Raw genomic sequence first — 12,995 nt, 5'->3', positions numbered from 1 at the left:
GTTCGTGTAATAAGTTGAACCCGGATGTCATGTTAGCAACTCAGCCTTTACCAGTAAAGGGGCCCTTGGAAGGACATATGTCAGCTGAATATAAAAGAACCGCGGATTCGTGATAAAGTGGTAAGTGGACTGGCAATGGAAGTAGGCAATGGTATGCAGACTCGATTTTGGGAAGATAACTGGGTTCAAGGTGGTACTCTGAAAGGAAGTCATCCGAGACTCTACTCTATTTCCAGTCAGCAAGGACTTGTCATCGGGGAGTGTGGTTTTTGGGATGGGCTTGATTGGATTTGGAATTTTCAATGGAGGAGGACACTGTTCCAATGGGAGCTGGAGCTTGTCAATCAACTGCATGAGAGGTTAAGGCCAGTGAGGTTGTCATCAGGTAGGGAGGACAATGTGGTGTGGAAGTTTGAAAATAAAGGTATTTTCTCTACTAGTTCTGTGATCCAGGCTATACAAGCGGAGACATTATCAGCTGAGATAACGAGTTATAGCTTCACGAGTTCCATTTGGAAAGGTTTCGTCCCTCCGAGAATTGAGCTCTTTGGGTGGTTTGTGCTAGTGGGTAGAGTTAACACCAAGGAGCGGCTGACTAAACTAGGAGTCAACATTCTGGGGGATAGTATGTGTGTACTGTGTACCAAGGAATTAGAATCTGTTGAGCATTTATTCCTTAGGTGTGAGGTAACATGGCAGGTGTGGTGCAAGTGGCTGAGGTTACTAGGAAGGGAGTGGGTGATTCCCGGAACTGTTAAAGAAATGTTTGAGAGTTGGCATGGAATGCATAATAGACAACAGGGGAAGAAGATGTGGATGTCAGTGTTCTTTGCAGTGATTTGGAACATCTGGTTGGAACGGAATGCACGAATCTTCAAGAATGCAAGAGCAAGCCTGGAGGTCATACACACAAGGACGTTGATGAGCTACACGGAATGGAGTGGTGGTGATCCTGGGGGAGGATGAGAGTACTGGGGATAGTAGGGGTTGGTTTATTTGTTGGTAGCTGGTTATGTGTCTTCTTCTTTCTTTTATTTGCTCCACTTTAATGTGTTGAGCCTCCTTTGTTTCAAAAAAAAAAAGTATATTAAAAGCATATAATCAATTAATTGAATGTGTGAATTCATTAGAGAGAGAGGGGGTTCAAAAGTAATATCTTACGTTATAATTTATTTATTTTTGTCTTTAAAATTAATATATTGCGTTAATTTGTATCACTTCGAGTGGAGTAATTTTTGTGAATTAGAATTTTTTTTTTTGCTAATATTGTTCTTTTTTAAAAGTTAATTTGACAACTTTTTTATCATCTAAATAAACTATGGATTTAACTGTTGACAGAAAAATACTATTTTTCTAAGGATAATTACTTCTGTCGGTCTTGATGCAGAGGATCTTATTTTTGGAAGAGTATATATTGAGCTTGGAATATTTTAAAGGAAAGTTTTATTTGGTGCATTGGGAATTTGAAATAAAATTTTTGGTTTTTTAAATAGAGAAAAAAGGGGGCGACTGTGTCATGAGATGGATTATGTTAACATTTTTGAATCGGATCTCCAAATCATGGACCTTTGGTCATCTGTATAGTGAAACCTTGAAAATATCTATTCTCCTAACTCCTACAATCCGGATGTTCAAACTGGTTCAGAGGTCGGTTGGTGTTGGACTAGTGCAGCTTGAAAGGGTTATGATGCTTGTAGTGATTATTTGTCGCTTAGTAAGAAGATGTTTAGTTGGAAAGACAGGGAGAATCGGTTTTGGCTTTGGCGTCAACATGTTCCGGAAAAACACAAATTCTTGGTCTGGCTATGTCTTCGAGAGGCTCTTCCTACTGCTGTATTTCGTTTTAAGAGGGACATTTCGCACACAGATAGCTGTCTACGATGTTTCTTAGGTCATGAATCGATTTTACATTGCATTCGAGATTGTCCAAAAGCCCAGCTAATTTGGCAACGTTTGGGGATCTCCGGTCAACCACTGGATTTGATAAGTTGGTTCTTATATAATAGCAAACAACGCCCCTTTAGATTCTTTTCTGGTCTTTAGTGGATTTGGCATTTGAGGAATAACGAGATCTTTCATTCCCACGAACCTTGGACCACGGACAAGGTGACTGGTGATGGAAAATTATTATCGGCCTAAAATTTCTCAAAGAGATTTCATTGCAAGCATAGTCTAAATCAACAATTAATCCCCAATCAAAGTTTAAATTTTGTTTGTCACAAGTACAAACCCCAATAAAAATAAACCGAAGTATTCAAATCTTGAGTCGTCTATCAAAAGAATTGCAATCAAGTGCTCAATTATTGGCTATGAAGGAAAGTATTTTTTAGAGGTTTTGAATGATAGGCAAGAAAGTAAAAATAGCAAGAAAATAAAGCTAACAATTAAGAAAAGTCTTGGCAAGAGGTAAGAATTGGAATTCCTATCCTTGTTATCATCCTCAATTGTGATGGTAAATGTAAATTGCCTTCACTTAGTTAACCTCTAACAAATGAAGGAAAGTCAAGTGCATACAATTAACTTGAGTTCACAAGTCCTAGTCAACTCATAGTGAAAGACTAGATTTAGTGAAATTCAAGCTAACCAGCAATCTTCAATTACCAGTCAACAAGAGACTTTGACAATTCAAGAGTCTCCAAATTACTCAATCCAAGTCAAGAACACAAAAATTTACTCTAAAATCCAACCAAACATTTTATCAAACACTTGGAATGTATAAAAGGAAAGCATGATAAAATAGCAAAAAATATAAAATCTACAACTACCCAATGCAAGAAAATAACAATAACAACTCAATTAAATAATAAGAGATATGAAAATATAAATTGTATTAAATGAAACTAAAATTAACAAAGTGCTCATAACATGAAAATAACACAATAAAGGAAATAACAAATAAAACTAAGAGAGCAAAGATGTAATAATAAGAAATAATGAAAAAAACTAAATCAAAACAATAATTGAAACCTAAATCTATGGAGAGAAGTGATCTAAAACCCTAATTTCTAGAGAGAAGAGAGAGTTTCTTTCTCTAGAAATCTAACCTAAAATATGATGAAAAACTAAATTATGAATATTTCTTTCGTTCCCCCTCAATCATTGGGTTCAATAGCATCAGAAAATGAGTTGGATCTAGGCCTTGATGGCTCAGAAATTGCCCTCAGCGTATTGCCTTTAAGTTGGTTACGTGCTGCTTGTAATGCACGCATGGGTCACGCGTACGCGTCGTCTGGCAGATTTCCTTCCCACGCGCAAGCGTGGGCCATGTACACATGTCGCCATAAATTCTGCAAATATTCATTTCTTCGTGAATTCTTCATTTTGCATGCTTTTCTTTTCACTTTTTTCACCCAATCCTTGCCTTTATGAATCTGAAATCACTCAACAAACATATCAAGGCATCGAATGGAATTAAAGTGAATTAAAATTAGCAATTTAAAGGTCTAAAAAGCATGTTTTCACTCTTAAGCACAAATTATGAGAAATTCACAAAACCATGCTATTTCATTGAATAAATGTGAGATAAGTTGATAAAATCTGCTAAATTCAACGCAAGATAAATCCTAAAAATGAGATTTATCAACTGGTATGGCTTTGTCTTTGAAAAAGGAGCTCCAAAATATTTTTAAATTGCAACAAGTGTCTGTCTCCTCCACCATTAGTGGCTCTTGGATTTCCCCTTTGATGGGTTGGGTACCTTTAAGATTAATTGTAATGCTAGCTATCCTGGCAATGGTGCTCAAGTTGATTTTGCCTATGTTAGCAAAGATTAGAAGGGAAGGTAACCACGAGATAGCAAAGATTAGAAGGGAAGGTAACCACGAGATTGTCTGGGAACAATTGGAAATCATAATATTTTGCATGGAACTCGGAGCAAAAAAATATTATATGTGAGACAAATTGTGTGGAAGCCTTTCTTGTTGTCAATAATTTACAGGATTGCTCTGGTTTTATTGATCCTTTAGTGTTGAAAATCCGAGATATTATGTCTTGAAAATGGAATGCTGATCTCTAGTTGATCTTGAGAGATACAAGCACAGTAACAGACACCATGACAAATACTGCAATGTTCCCTCTAAGTAGAACTTCCGTTGCCTTGAAAATAATTTAAGAGTAGTATCTTAGAACTTCCGTTGCCTTGAAAATAATTTAAGAGTAGTATTTAATGAGCCTGCCTTTCTTAAGCAATTTCTTGTTTATTTTTTCTTTTCTTTTCAATTACCAAAAAGTTCGAGTGGAGCAAATGATTTCACAGACGGGGTAATGCCTTTTTCATGTCATAAGTCATAACCTACCCACTCTTCTACTATCTATGAAGCAAAATTCTAAGTTTTGGTAAGAAGCAAATTTATTGTTTTACTAAAGGAAGTTCATAAACGTTCTGTTTCCTTGTTCTATCAACATTTAAGCTACCTAGAATTTTCGTTAACAAGTCTCATTATCAAATCCTCAAATAAACAGCAAGAAATCTAATAGTATACTAATATTGCATCTGCATGAATGAAACTTACGGATACCTTTCTAAGCAAGAACTACAGGTAGATAAAAAAAATGCCTTCAAAGAATCAGAAGTATGTCATCTACAATGCCCTTAGCTCAAGACTCTTCTTTAGTCTTTACTTTGTATTTTGTTCTGTTTGTGTACGTAGGCACCGAGAATATTTTGAACCATACATGCTTTTGGTTACTACATGACAAATTCATCTTTCCAAACGAGTCCACCAATCATCCACAGATGCAGCCTCATCCCTCCTATCTCCTGATACTAGCTAGCACTACACGACAGGCGCAATGTAATATGGATGGCACACCCTCCTGGATAACACTTCACAGTGAAACCAATAACAGTAGCTAGAAATATTAACCGTCACAGCCACCACTACTGCATGAGACCTAGCAGTTGTCAGAGGCATAAGCCAAAATTCATTTATCTTTCTATTTGATGATCTTATTAATCACAATTTATTTTGTATCAGACAAATGATAGTCAATAATAAAATTTGGATCCCAACATACTGTCAATGCTATCAACTTTCAGTCTTTCACCTCAATGTAACAATAATATCAATACTATTGTCTTTATAATGGTTGCTAACTTTGCTATACCCAACAAAAATGAAAACAATCTACCACTGACATAATACCTGTTAAAAGGATAGAAAGATAGCCAAGACAGGGCTTGTTGATCCAGAAGAAATCGACTGTCTGAAGTGGGATGAAGATGCCAACGCCATCCCAGTTTGTGAAGCTGGACCAGTATGGAAAAACATTTTCTTATGTACTTCAAGGATTGAACATATAACAGATTTGAATGAATGGAATGCATGAAATAATGACTTCATGGGAGCACAATTGAAAATATTCCATCTTCAGCATCTAAGGTTAACGGTATGCTTGTTACAAATAGAAGAAAGCTTTCATGTAATCAATTGAACATTTGTCTTAGTAATCAATTGAATGCCTTAGATTTTACTTTTACTGTGCAACATCATCTATCAAATAGAAGAAAGCTTTCATCGATATGCTTAACTAGTTCATTTAGTTGATTACTTGTTTTCTTATGCAATGTTTTGGTTTGGATCTTGTGGATAAAACAGCTAACACTAGGAAAGCTCTCCGGCCAAATCAGTTAGGATCCATTAAACTCCTAATACTAGTAATATAGACCACGAGGGAAAACAAGGCTTTGGAAACCATAGACCATATTAAACATGCATGCCAAAATGAATAAATGATGATAATTAGATAAGAAAGTCATTGTGCAACGCTGACTAATATAATTCTCTTATAGAAAATATTCTGTTATATCAATCAACTATAATATAGAAGTCAAACATTTACTGCCACTTATTGACCTCTAGAAAAACCTTCCACTTAATGGAATCCAAAGTCATTAACCAAAATTCCACAATCATCTCATTTTCCCAAAACTTTAATAGTTATATCATAACAACAAACCGATAAAGTTACATATGCCAATTATGCCAAACAGATCTATATTTTTATAGTCTTACCATAAGGTGCAGTAACTAATGCAGTGTACTTATGCATCTTACCACAAGAAGAGACCTCAAGTGGGGACTAATTCTACACATGTACTGCTGTAGTTAAGACTCGGGATTAACACCAAAGTAAAAATATTATTTAAAAACACAGACAATTTTTTTCTTTTGGAGGTCTTTCCCGCCAATCAGGCCTTATTATTAGAAATCCAACTAATCCAGCTCCAATAAGTATGACTATCATACCTGATTTTTCCATCCTCAAAGATCGAACTCAACACTATTGAAAAGCGAGCAAGCTTGTCTATCAGACTACCAGAAATAACACAAAACATAAGTTTAGCAACCAATAAAAGGAAAACTGAACCCATTAGAAAAACAAATTAGAGAATGAAGATTTTGTACAATCAAGCATAACACATTGTCCAAGCACGCAAAGGCCACTTCAACATCAACCAATCTTTAAGACTATTCATGGATCACTTGATTGTTGGATTAAGCATTTATCAACACGGACGGAACCAGAAATATTATAGGGGGCCAATAACATATATAATATTAAAAAATTATGCAAAAAATTATATAATGTAAAATGTATTACAAAAATATACCGATAGAGAATATATTTTAAAGTACACAAAATATGTATGTACTTTTTATTAACGAAGTGGTCGATTCTTCGTATCATAAAATTCATCGATAATAGAATCTGTGTGAAATTTTTCAATAATTTTCTTTTCAATATAATTAAAAGACAATTAGCAAGAAATTCATCTTTTATTTTGTTTTCGAGTTATTCTTTACAATATTCATAGCTGAAAAAGATCTCTCAATTGTAGTAGTTAAAATAGAGAGAATTAATACCAAACAAATCAAGAAGGGCGCTCACAAGAAGAAAAAAATCAACTTTATAAGTTTTGAAAAATTTTATTTAATTGAAAAATATTAGTAATAATATCTTTTTAGATTTTTTTAATATTGTTATTTACTTTTTACTTTTTAGATATTAGAAATCATTAATATTTAGGTTAGACTGGACTTTTATTTATATTAGACTAAATATTAAATAAACTTTTTAAAAAATTAAATTGTACTTAATAATTACTGTTTCTAGCTAGTTTGGCTTGGCTTGTGTTTTATTTCTTTGTTTTTTGATATTTTCAGTCACCAAAAAAAAAAACTTATTACTATTATGTCCGTCCCTGTTTACCAATATATCAGAAGCTTATCGTGCAAGACTACTACAAGTATCACAAACTCCAGAAACAAATTCAACAATTGAGATCTTGCACAATCAAGGACAAAATATTACCTAATACCTAAGCACCCGTCAAGACTACAACCACCAGGAAACATGTTTCTGCAATACATGGATAACTTGAATGGAGGGTTAAGAACTTAGGAATAGGACAAAAACTATAACTATTGATATAACTATTATCAAGACTACAACTATATATTCTTATAATTGTTCAAAGCCGCATCTACCATAAGAGATTGCGCCAATTACAAATAGCATGAAACAGAGAGCAATGCAGAAAATGAGCACCTGAGCAGGAATATAAACTACACACTATGCAAATATTCGGTGTCAAAGACATTAGAAGCCTACATTTCTCGGGCATTTCATTAGTGTTAATCCAACTTAGAACTACATTCTAAGTCCAAACAAAACTTTGACTTTAGATTTCCATATAAATTTACACAAAATGTTTAGCAAGGCAAGTCAAGAATCGAAAATAAGAGTTACATGAGAAAATAGGAAAAGAGTCAAGAATCATATTGTGTTGGATAGGTGGATAAGGATTAAGCAAAGGAAAGAAGGACTCTGATTCAACAACCTCTGTCAGATAAATTTCAAGTAAAATCAAAGTTCCAAAAGGCTACAATGGGAAAGAAAAAAATTCAAACCAAAGAACTGTGTAGGGAGGATAGACAAGAATACTAACAGATAAAGGGACATTACCAACCCAAATCTAACGATTGACATGAGGTTATACCCACAACAAACAGCATGGAACAAGATATTAAGCCCTTTAGCATAAAAGTAGCAATCCTCAAATAAAACAATTTCCCCTCTGATGTCAGTTGAGGGTTTCAAAATTCAAACCCACGACATTTCTCTTATGCCAATTGTGATATCAAGCACTTCATCAATGTTGATACAAGTTTCAACATTATTTCCTTACCTTTCGTCAAAATCACGTCCTCCAGAAGAAATTGCACCAATTTCAGGAACTAGGGACCAACATCTAAAGCCTATTAAAATCCTAAAAACAAATATAAAGGCTGGACTATGAATCAATCAACGTTGGTCTAGTAAATGGAATCAGCAATATAGATCGGAAGTTAAAATATCAGTTCATCCTACCGTAATCATATTTGGTTATCAGAATAAACAAAAACTCCATACGCGATCAAAGATGTTTCAGATTAATACATTGCAAAAATAGATTAAACAAAAACAAAAAAGGAATCTACCAATCAATGGAATTATTTCTTCAACGCAAATGACATGAGAAACAATCATTCATAGGAATTCCTTGAATAAGAACGAATAACGATACTTACAATTATCAGCGAGAGCTTTAGATGTAATCACGACCATTGATCCCAGTTATCGCATCCAAAAACACGTGGTACAAGGATTTCTCATCTTCGGGAATTCAACCTTACATATGAATGAGAAAGCCCCTTTGAACATAAGAACATAAACACATAATTGAAGACAAGAAAGAAAAGATGGAGAAAGGAACAGAAATAAACCATTTAGAGATCCGACAAAGCCAATGACCACAACCGCAATTCCGTTCCACTATAAAATAAAAAACACCACAATGTAAAAGCCCTCCAACTCTAAGCTTAATCAATAATGATTAACTCATAACTCATCAGACTCAACATACAATCTAGGTAATGTCTCAAATTCGAATCCCAAAAAAGAAATTTCAGATATCTAGAATAAAAAAGTTTGATAAAATCAGATTTCATAATTTTTTTTCAGCGATAACTTTAAATCGAACTACACCGCATGGGACAAAGAACTTTACATGACTAAACCTACAACACTAGGCTCCGGTGCTGTCCACCATCTTCACTTTCTCCCCCTTCTCGCCGTCGTCGCCTTCTTCGCAGGAGATTTCACGGTCTTCGCCTTTGCACCCTTTGCAGGGGCTTTCTTCGCGGGAGCTGCCTTCTTCGCCGCAGGTTTAGCGGCAGGGGCTTTCTTCCCCGGTGAAGTTCTCGTCGACGTTCTAGAAGCCTTGGAGGGCCTCTCTTTGGGCTTGGGCTTGGGCTTAGCAGCCGGTTTAGGCTTCGCAGCTGCCTTCGGCTTTGCAGCTGGCGCCGTCTTAGCCTTGGCCTTAGACTTGGCCGGAGCTGCCTTGGTCTTAGCAGCAACCGCCTTGGGTTTAGCAGCTGGCTTGGCCTTGGGCTTGGGCTTTGCAGCGGGCTTGGCCTTGGCAGGTGCTTTGGCTGCTGCTGACTTAGTTTTGGTGGCCTTGGCCTTAGAAGCAGGCTTAGCTTTGGGCTTGGGCTTTGGCTTGGGCTTAGCAGCTGCAGCCTTCTTCTTGGCGGGGGCAGCAGCAGCGGGTTTGGGAGCTGCAGACCTGACCGGAGGAAGCTTGAAGGAGCCTTTGACCTTAACGAGCTTTCCAGAAGAAACGAGCTTCTTCAAATGATACAACAAGAGCTTCCTGAAGTTGGAAGGTAGCTGCTTCTGCTTCTCTTCTACGAACTTCTGAATCGCGTATTGACTGGAACCGTTTTTCTCCTTCAACGTCACAATCGCGTCCTTAACCATCTGCAAGGAACAGAATAATTCAGATTGGGTAAAATTCAGATCGAAGCTAAGCAATAAGAAAGCCAGAATTATGGAACCGGGAGCTGGAATTGCTAACCTCTTCGTAGGGAGGGTGAGAGGGGTTTCGGGATCTAGGAGCCGCGGGTTTTTTGGGCTTGGGCTCCTTAGCGGCCTTCTTGGGCTTGGGAGTTGGGTTCTCGGGCTCTGCCTCGGGAGGTGGCTCGGCGGTTGCTTCGGGCTCAGCTGCAGGTTGCTCTACGGCCACGGTTGGCTCTTCCGACGACATGGCTGGGAAGAGAAGGAGGCGAGGGGCAAAATGGGAATTGATATTGGAAAATAGAAACTCCAATGAGGAGGGTGGTAGAGGTGGATCTGCGAAGGACGTAGCTTACTGAGGAAATTTTTTGGGTGTGAGAGAAGAAGACGGAAATTACGTGGTTTAAATAATAAAGTATGTGTAGGATTATATCCAAATACTCGATTCTCATTGGTCCACACACCCTCCGCATGGATCGCTCCTCTCTTCAAGTTTGAATTTCGGCCCTCCGATTCATCTCTATCAACGGCTCCCGTTCCCTTTTCGGGAGGCATAGATGGGAACGTTTTGGGACATTTTACCTTGCTTTTCCCTTGTGCTCGGTGTGCTTTTAAGCTCGATTCTTTTCTCCATAGCTCCTTAATCTCTTGCTTAAACTCAATTCGGTTTTTACTACCTTGTAGCCCATTATGTAAGCTTTCTAATGAGTCTTTCACCGACTAAATTGGTTTAGTATTTTGGGAGAAATTTCAGTTTGAAGCCACAATGGTTCTGACTAGGGTTTTTTGTGACGTTGTCAAGGTTTTTGCACAATTCAGAAGAATGCTTTGACATTTGATGAGATTGGTTAATACCATTTGGTAATAGATTAACTAATGATTCCATTGCATCAAGAATTTCTAAAATCCATTCAGATTTGACTAGGGAACCATTGATTAGAATGTCACCAAGGTTGAACAAGACCTAACAAAATGCATGGCTTGACATGTATAGTGTGTATTACATAGCAATATCACATACTATGTTGAATTTTCATTTTGCACAAATCTAATCTTATAACAATCCAATTGTAACAGCATACACCTATTTCTAAGGCTAATTAGTCATAATAATGTGTTTTCATGTGATATAGGTCATTACAAGTTTAAGTAATAACTTGTTAGGTACATTTTGTAGATTGAATGGTTAAGTTGCATTAGTCTATGGCACAATCCCACTCACTCAATCAAATTCATATTTAAAGTTTTCCATATTACTTTTGCGTTAGATTTATACATATCACATCTTATTGTGCTTGACTATGTTAATTTATTGACTAATTGTATGTGAATGTAAGCAAAACTAATTATCCTTGAATAAGAGTTCTGGAATATCTGAAATGGAACTTGTGTTTATAATTTCAATTGTATATGAATATGTTTTCCAAGAATAAAAGTACACATCTTACTGTTTTCTAGAGGCATGAAAGGCCGTATTTGTTACATATGACAATACTACAAGCACATTCACAAGGAAAGCATGTATACAATAAGTATACTAGCTAAACTTGCAAGACATATATACTAGTACCATATTTGTTATATTCTTAATCATGCATCAACATGGATGCTCTAAATTTTAAATTAGTCATGTTCAAGGCATATTTATTACTCTTAAGATATTAGATTTTGGTCTTCTAACTTACACATTGTATCCATCTTAAATTTTCAAATAAAAAAAAAATACATATACATGCTAATAGTGATACAAGACCACCAAAACTATATCTCCAACCTTCATGAGATTAAAGATCATTGCTTTGGATTTGAATTGTTTAATTGAACTACTTCGCTAAAATTTGAGTCTTAATACTCTTAGATGTAGAAGCTATACATGTTATAAGGGTATACCTATTAAGCTATAGCCACTAAGGATCAATTGATCAAAGCAATACAACAAGTCTCACATTATGAGTAAGTATAATGTATGAAGTTCAACTTCCATATTGCACTAATGCACAAGTGTCTGAAAAATGAAATAACATAGTCAATAGCAAAAGTTTGGTGGTAGAAAATAGAAATCATTTGATCTTCACTTAACATAACATACTTTATAGCAAAGAAGTCTAATATAAGTTAACTTCTATCTTAGTTGTTCATGGTGATTCAGTCTAGGTTACAACATCATTCTAATTCTAGTTCTATTTCTTAAACCCAAACATAAAAATTGGTTACCAGTCTATGCAGCTTCCATCTTTTAAATGATCTAATTAACTACAGATATGTATCCAAAGCATCAATATTACATATGTAAAAAGAAATGGTTAATCTTATAACACTTTAAACATTTCAACAAAGGAATGAACTTTTCTGCTTTATGTTCAACATGAAGTTATAATAACCTAAGCTTTTTAAAATCATGAATTATCTCTAAGTGATGACTAATGAGCATGAGTGATAACTGATAATTAATTAGTACTAGCATGATACATGCTATGCAAAAACCAACGCACTTAACTATCCAATAGATGAGTCATGAATTTGGATCAAAGGATTCACATTTTAATTTGTTTGCATAACAAGTTTTGAGTTGGTATATGCAACTTTGTTCATGGAATGAGAATGAAAATTCAAGTTCTTAATAAAATTAAAGTAACTTTTATAGGAAGAACAGTATAACTTGTATATGCTTTTAGTAAACATTATTCAACAACTCATGTATAGCATATTGGAGAAGGAATATAATGCAATCTACCGCTATATCTATATGGGTTAAGAATAGAGTCTTACGTTTAAAAATTAAAAAAACATCACCATAACATCATGAATCATGCTCCTTGTATACCATATGCTGTTTCATTTAACTTGTGGTTAATATTAAAATAATATAAATAAATTTTGAACCCAAAGTTTATTAGCTATCTGAGGTTTATACAATTGCCTTCTAACTCTGGATTAGCATCACTTGCATGTGCTACAAGCCTACAACCTACAAAAGAGTTAAAAGCATTCTTATTGCCACATTCTTTAATTTTCTCCGACAAGGCAGTGTAGTAGAAAATTAAAGCAACATTTGACACCGTAAATGGATACTCCATAATGCTAGTGATAGCTAGCTTATACGTGTATAAATTTTTTGTATACTGTTTGTTTGTTCATATCTTGACACAAAACAA

General features: G+C 35.5%; 1 protein-coding gene across 7 annotated transcripts; it reads right to left on the bottom strand.

Annotated features, from left to right (window-relative positions):
- Window positions 1-4,241: 4,241 nt before the first annotated feature.
- On the bottom strand, window positions 4,242-10,209 carry LOC130936697 (histone H1-like). Of its 7 annotated transcripts, none has more exons than XR_009068152.1 (7): window positions 9,902-10,209; window positions 9,053-9,804; window positions 8,769-8,817; window positions 8,574-8,673; window positions 6,249-6,314; window positions 5,145-5,248; window positions 4,322-4,893 (listed from the first exon to the last, which is right to left on the bottom strand). XR_009068152.1 is itself a non-coding variant. In XM_057866828.1 (2 exons), exons 1-2 carry the CDS (start codon window positions 10,088-10,090, stop codon window positions 9,097-9,099), a joined length of 897 nt encoding a protein of 298 aa, XP_057722811.1. In that variant the 5' UTR covers window positions 10,091-10,209; the 3' UTR covers window positions 8,860-9,096. The 7 variants fall into 7 exon arrangements, 1 of the variants encoding a protein (XP_057722811.1); XR_009068154.1 differs by having other exon boundaries at window positions 4,322-4,882; XR_009068151.1 differs by having other exon boundaries at window positions 4,242-5,248.
- Window positions 10,210-12,995: the final 2,786 nt, after the last annotated feature.

This window comes from Arachis stenosperma, chromosome 6 (genome assembly GCF_014773155.1).
Source record: "Arachis stenosperma cultivar V10309 chromosome 6, arast.V10309.gnm1.PFL2, whole genome shotgun sequence".
NCBI classification, from domain to species: domain Eukaryota; kingdom Viridiplantae; phylum Streptophyta; class Magnoliopsida; order Fabales; family Fabaceae; genus Arachis; species Arachis stenosperma.
The sequence above is the reverse complement of the archived record's forward strand: the minus strand, read 5'-3'. Positions and strand labels throughout refer to the sequence as shown.

Bases quoted from the DNA above. Each gene is read 5' to 3' on its own strand.
- LOC130936697 (XM_057866828.1), bottom strand. From the start codon at position 10,090: ATGTCGTCGGAAGAGCCAACCGTGGCCGTAGAGCAACCTGCAGCTGAG. The intron at 9,805-9,901 runs GTTAGCAATTCC...TGTTCCTTGCAG, and splicing joins CTCACCCTCCCTACGAAGAG to ATGGTTAAGGACGCGATTGT.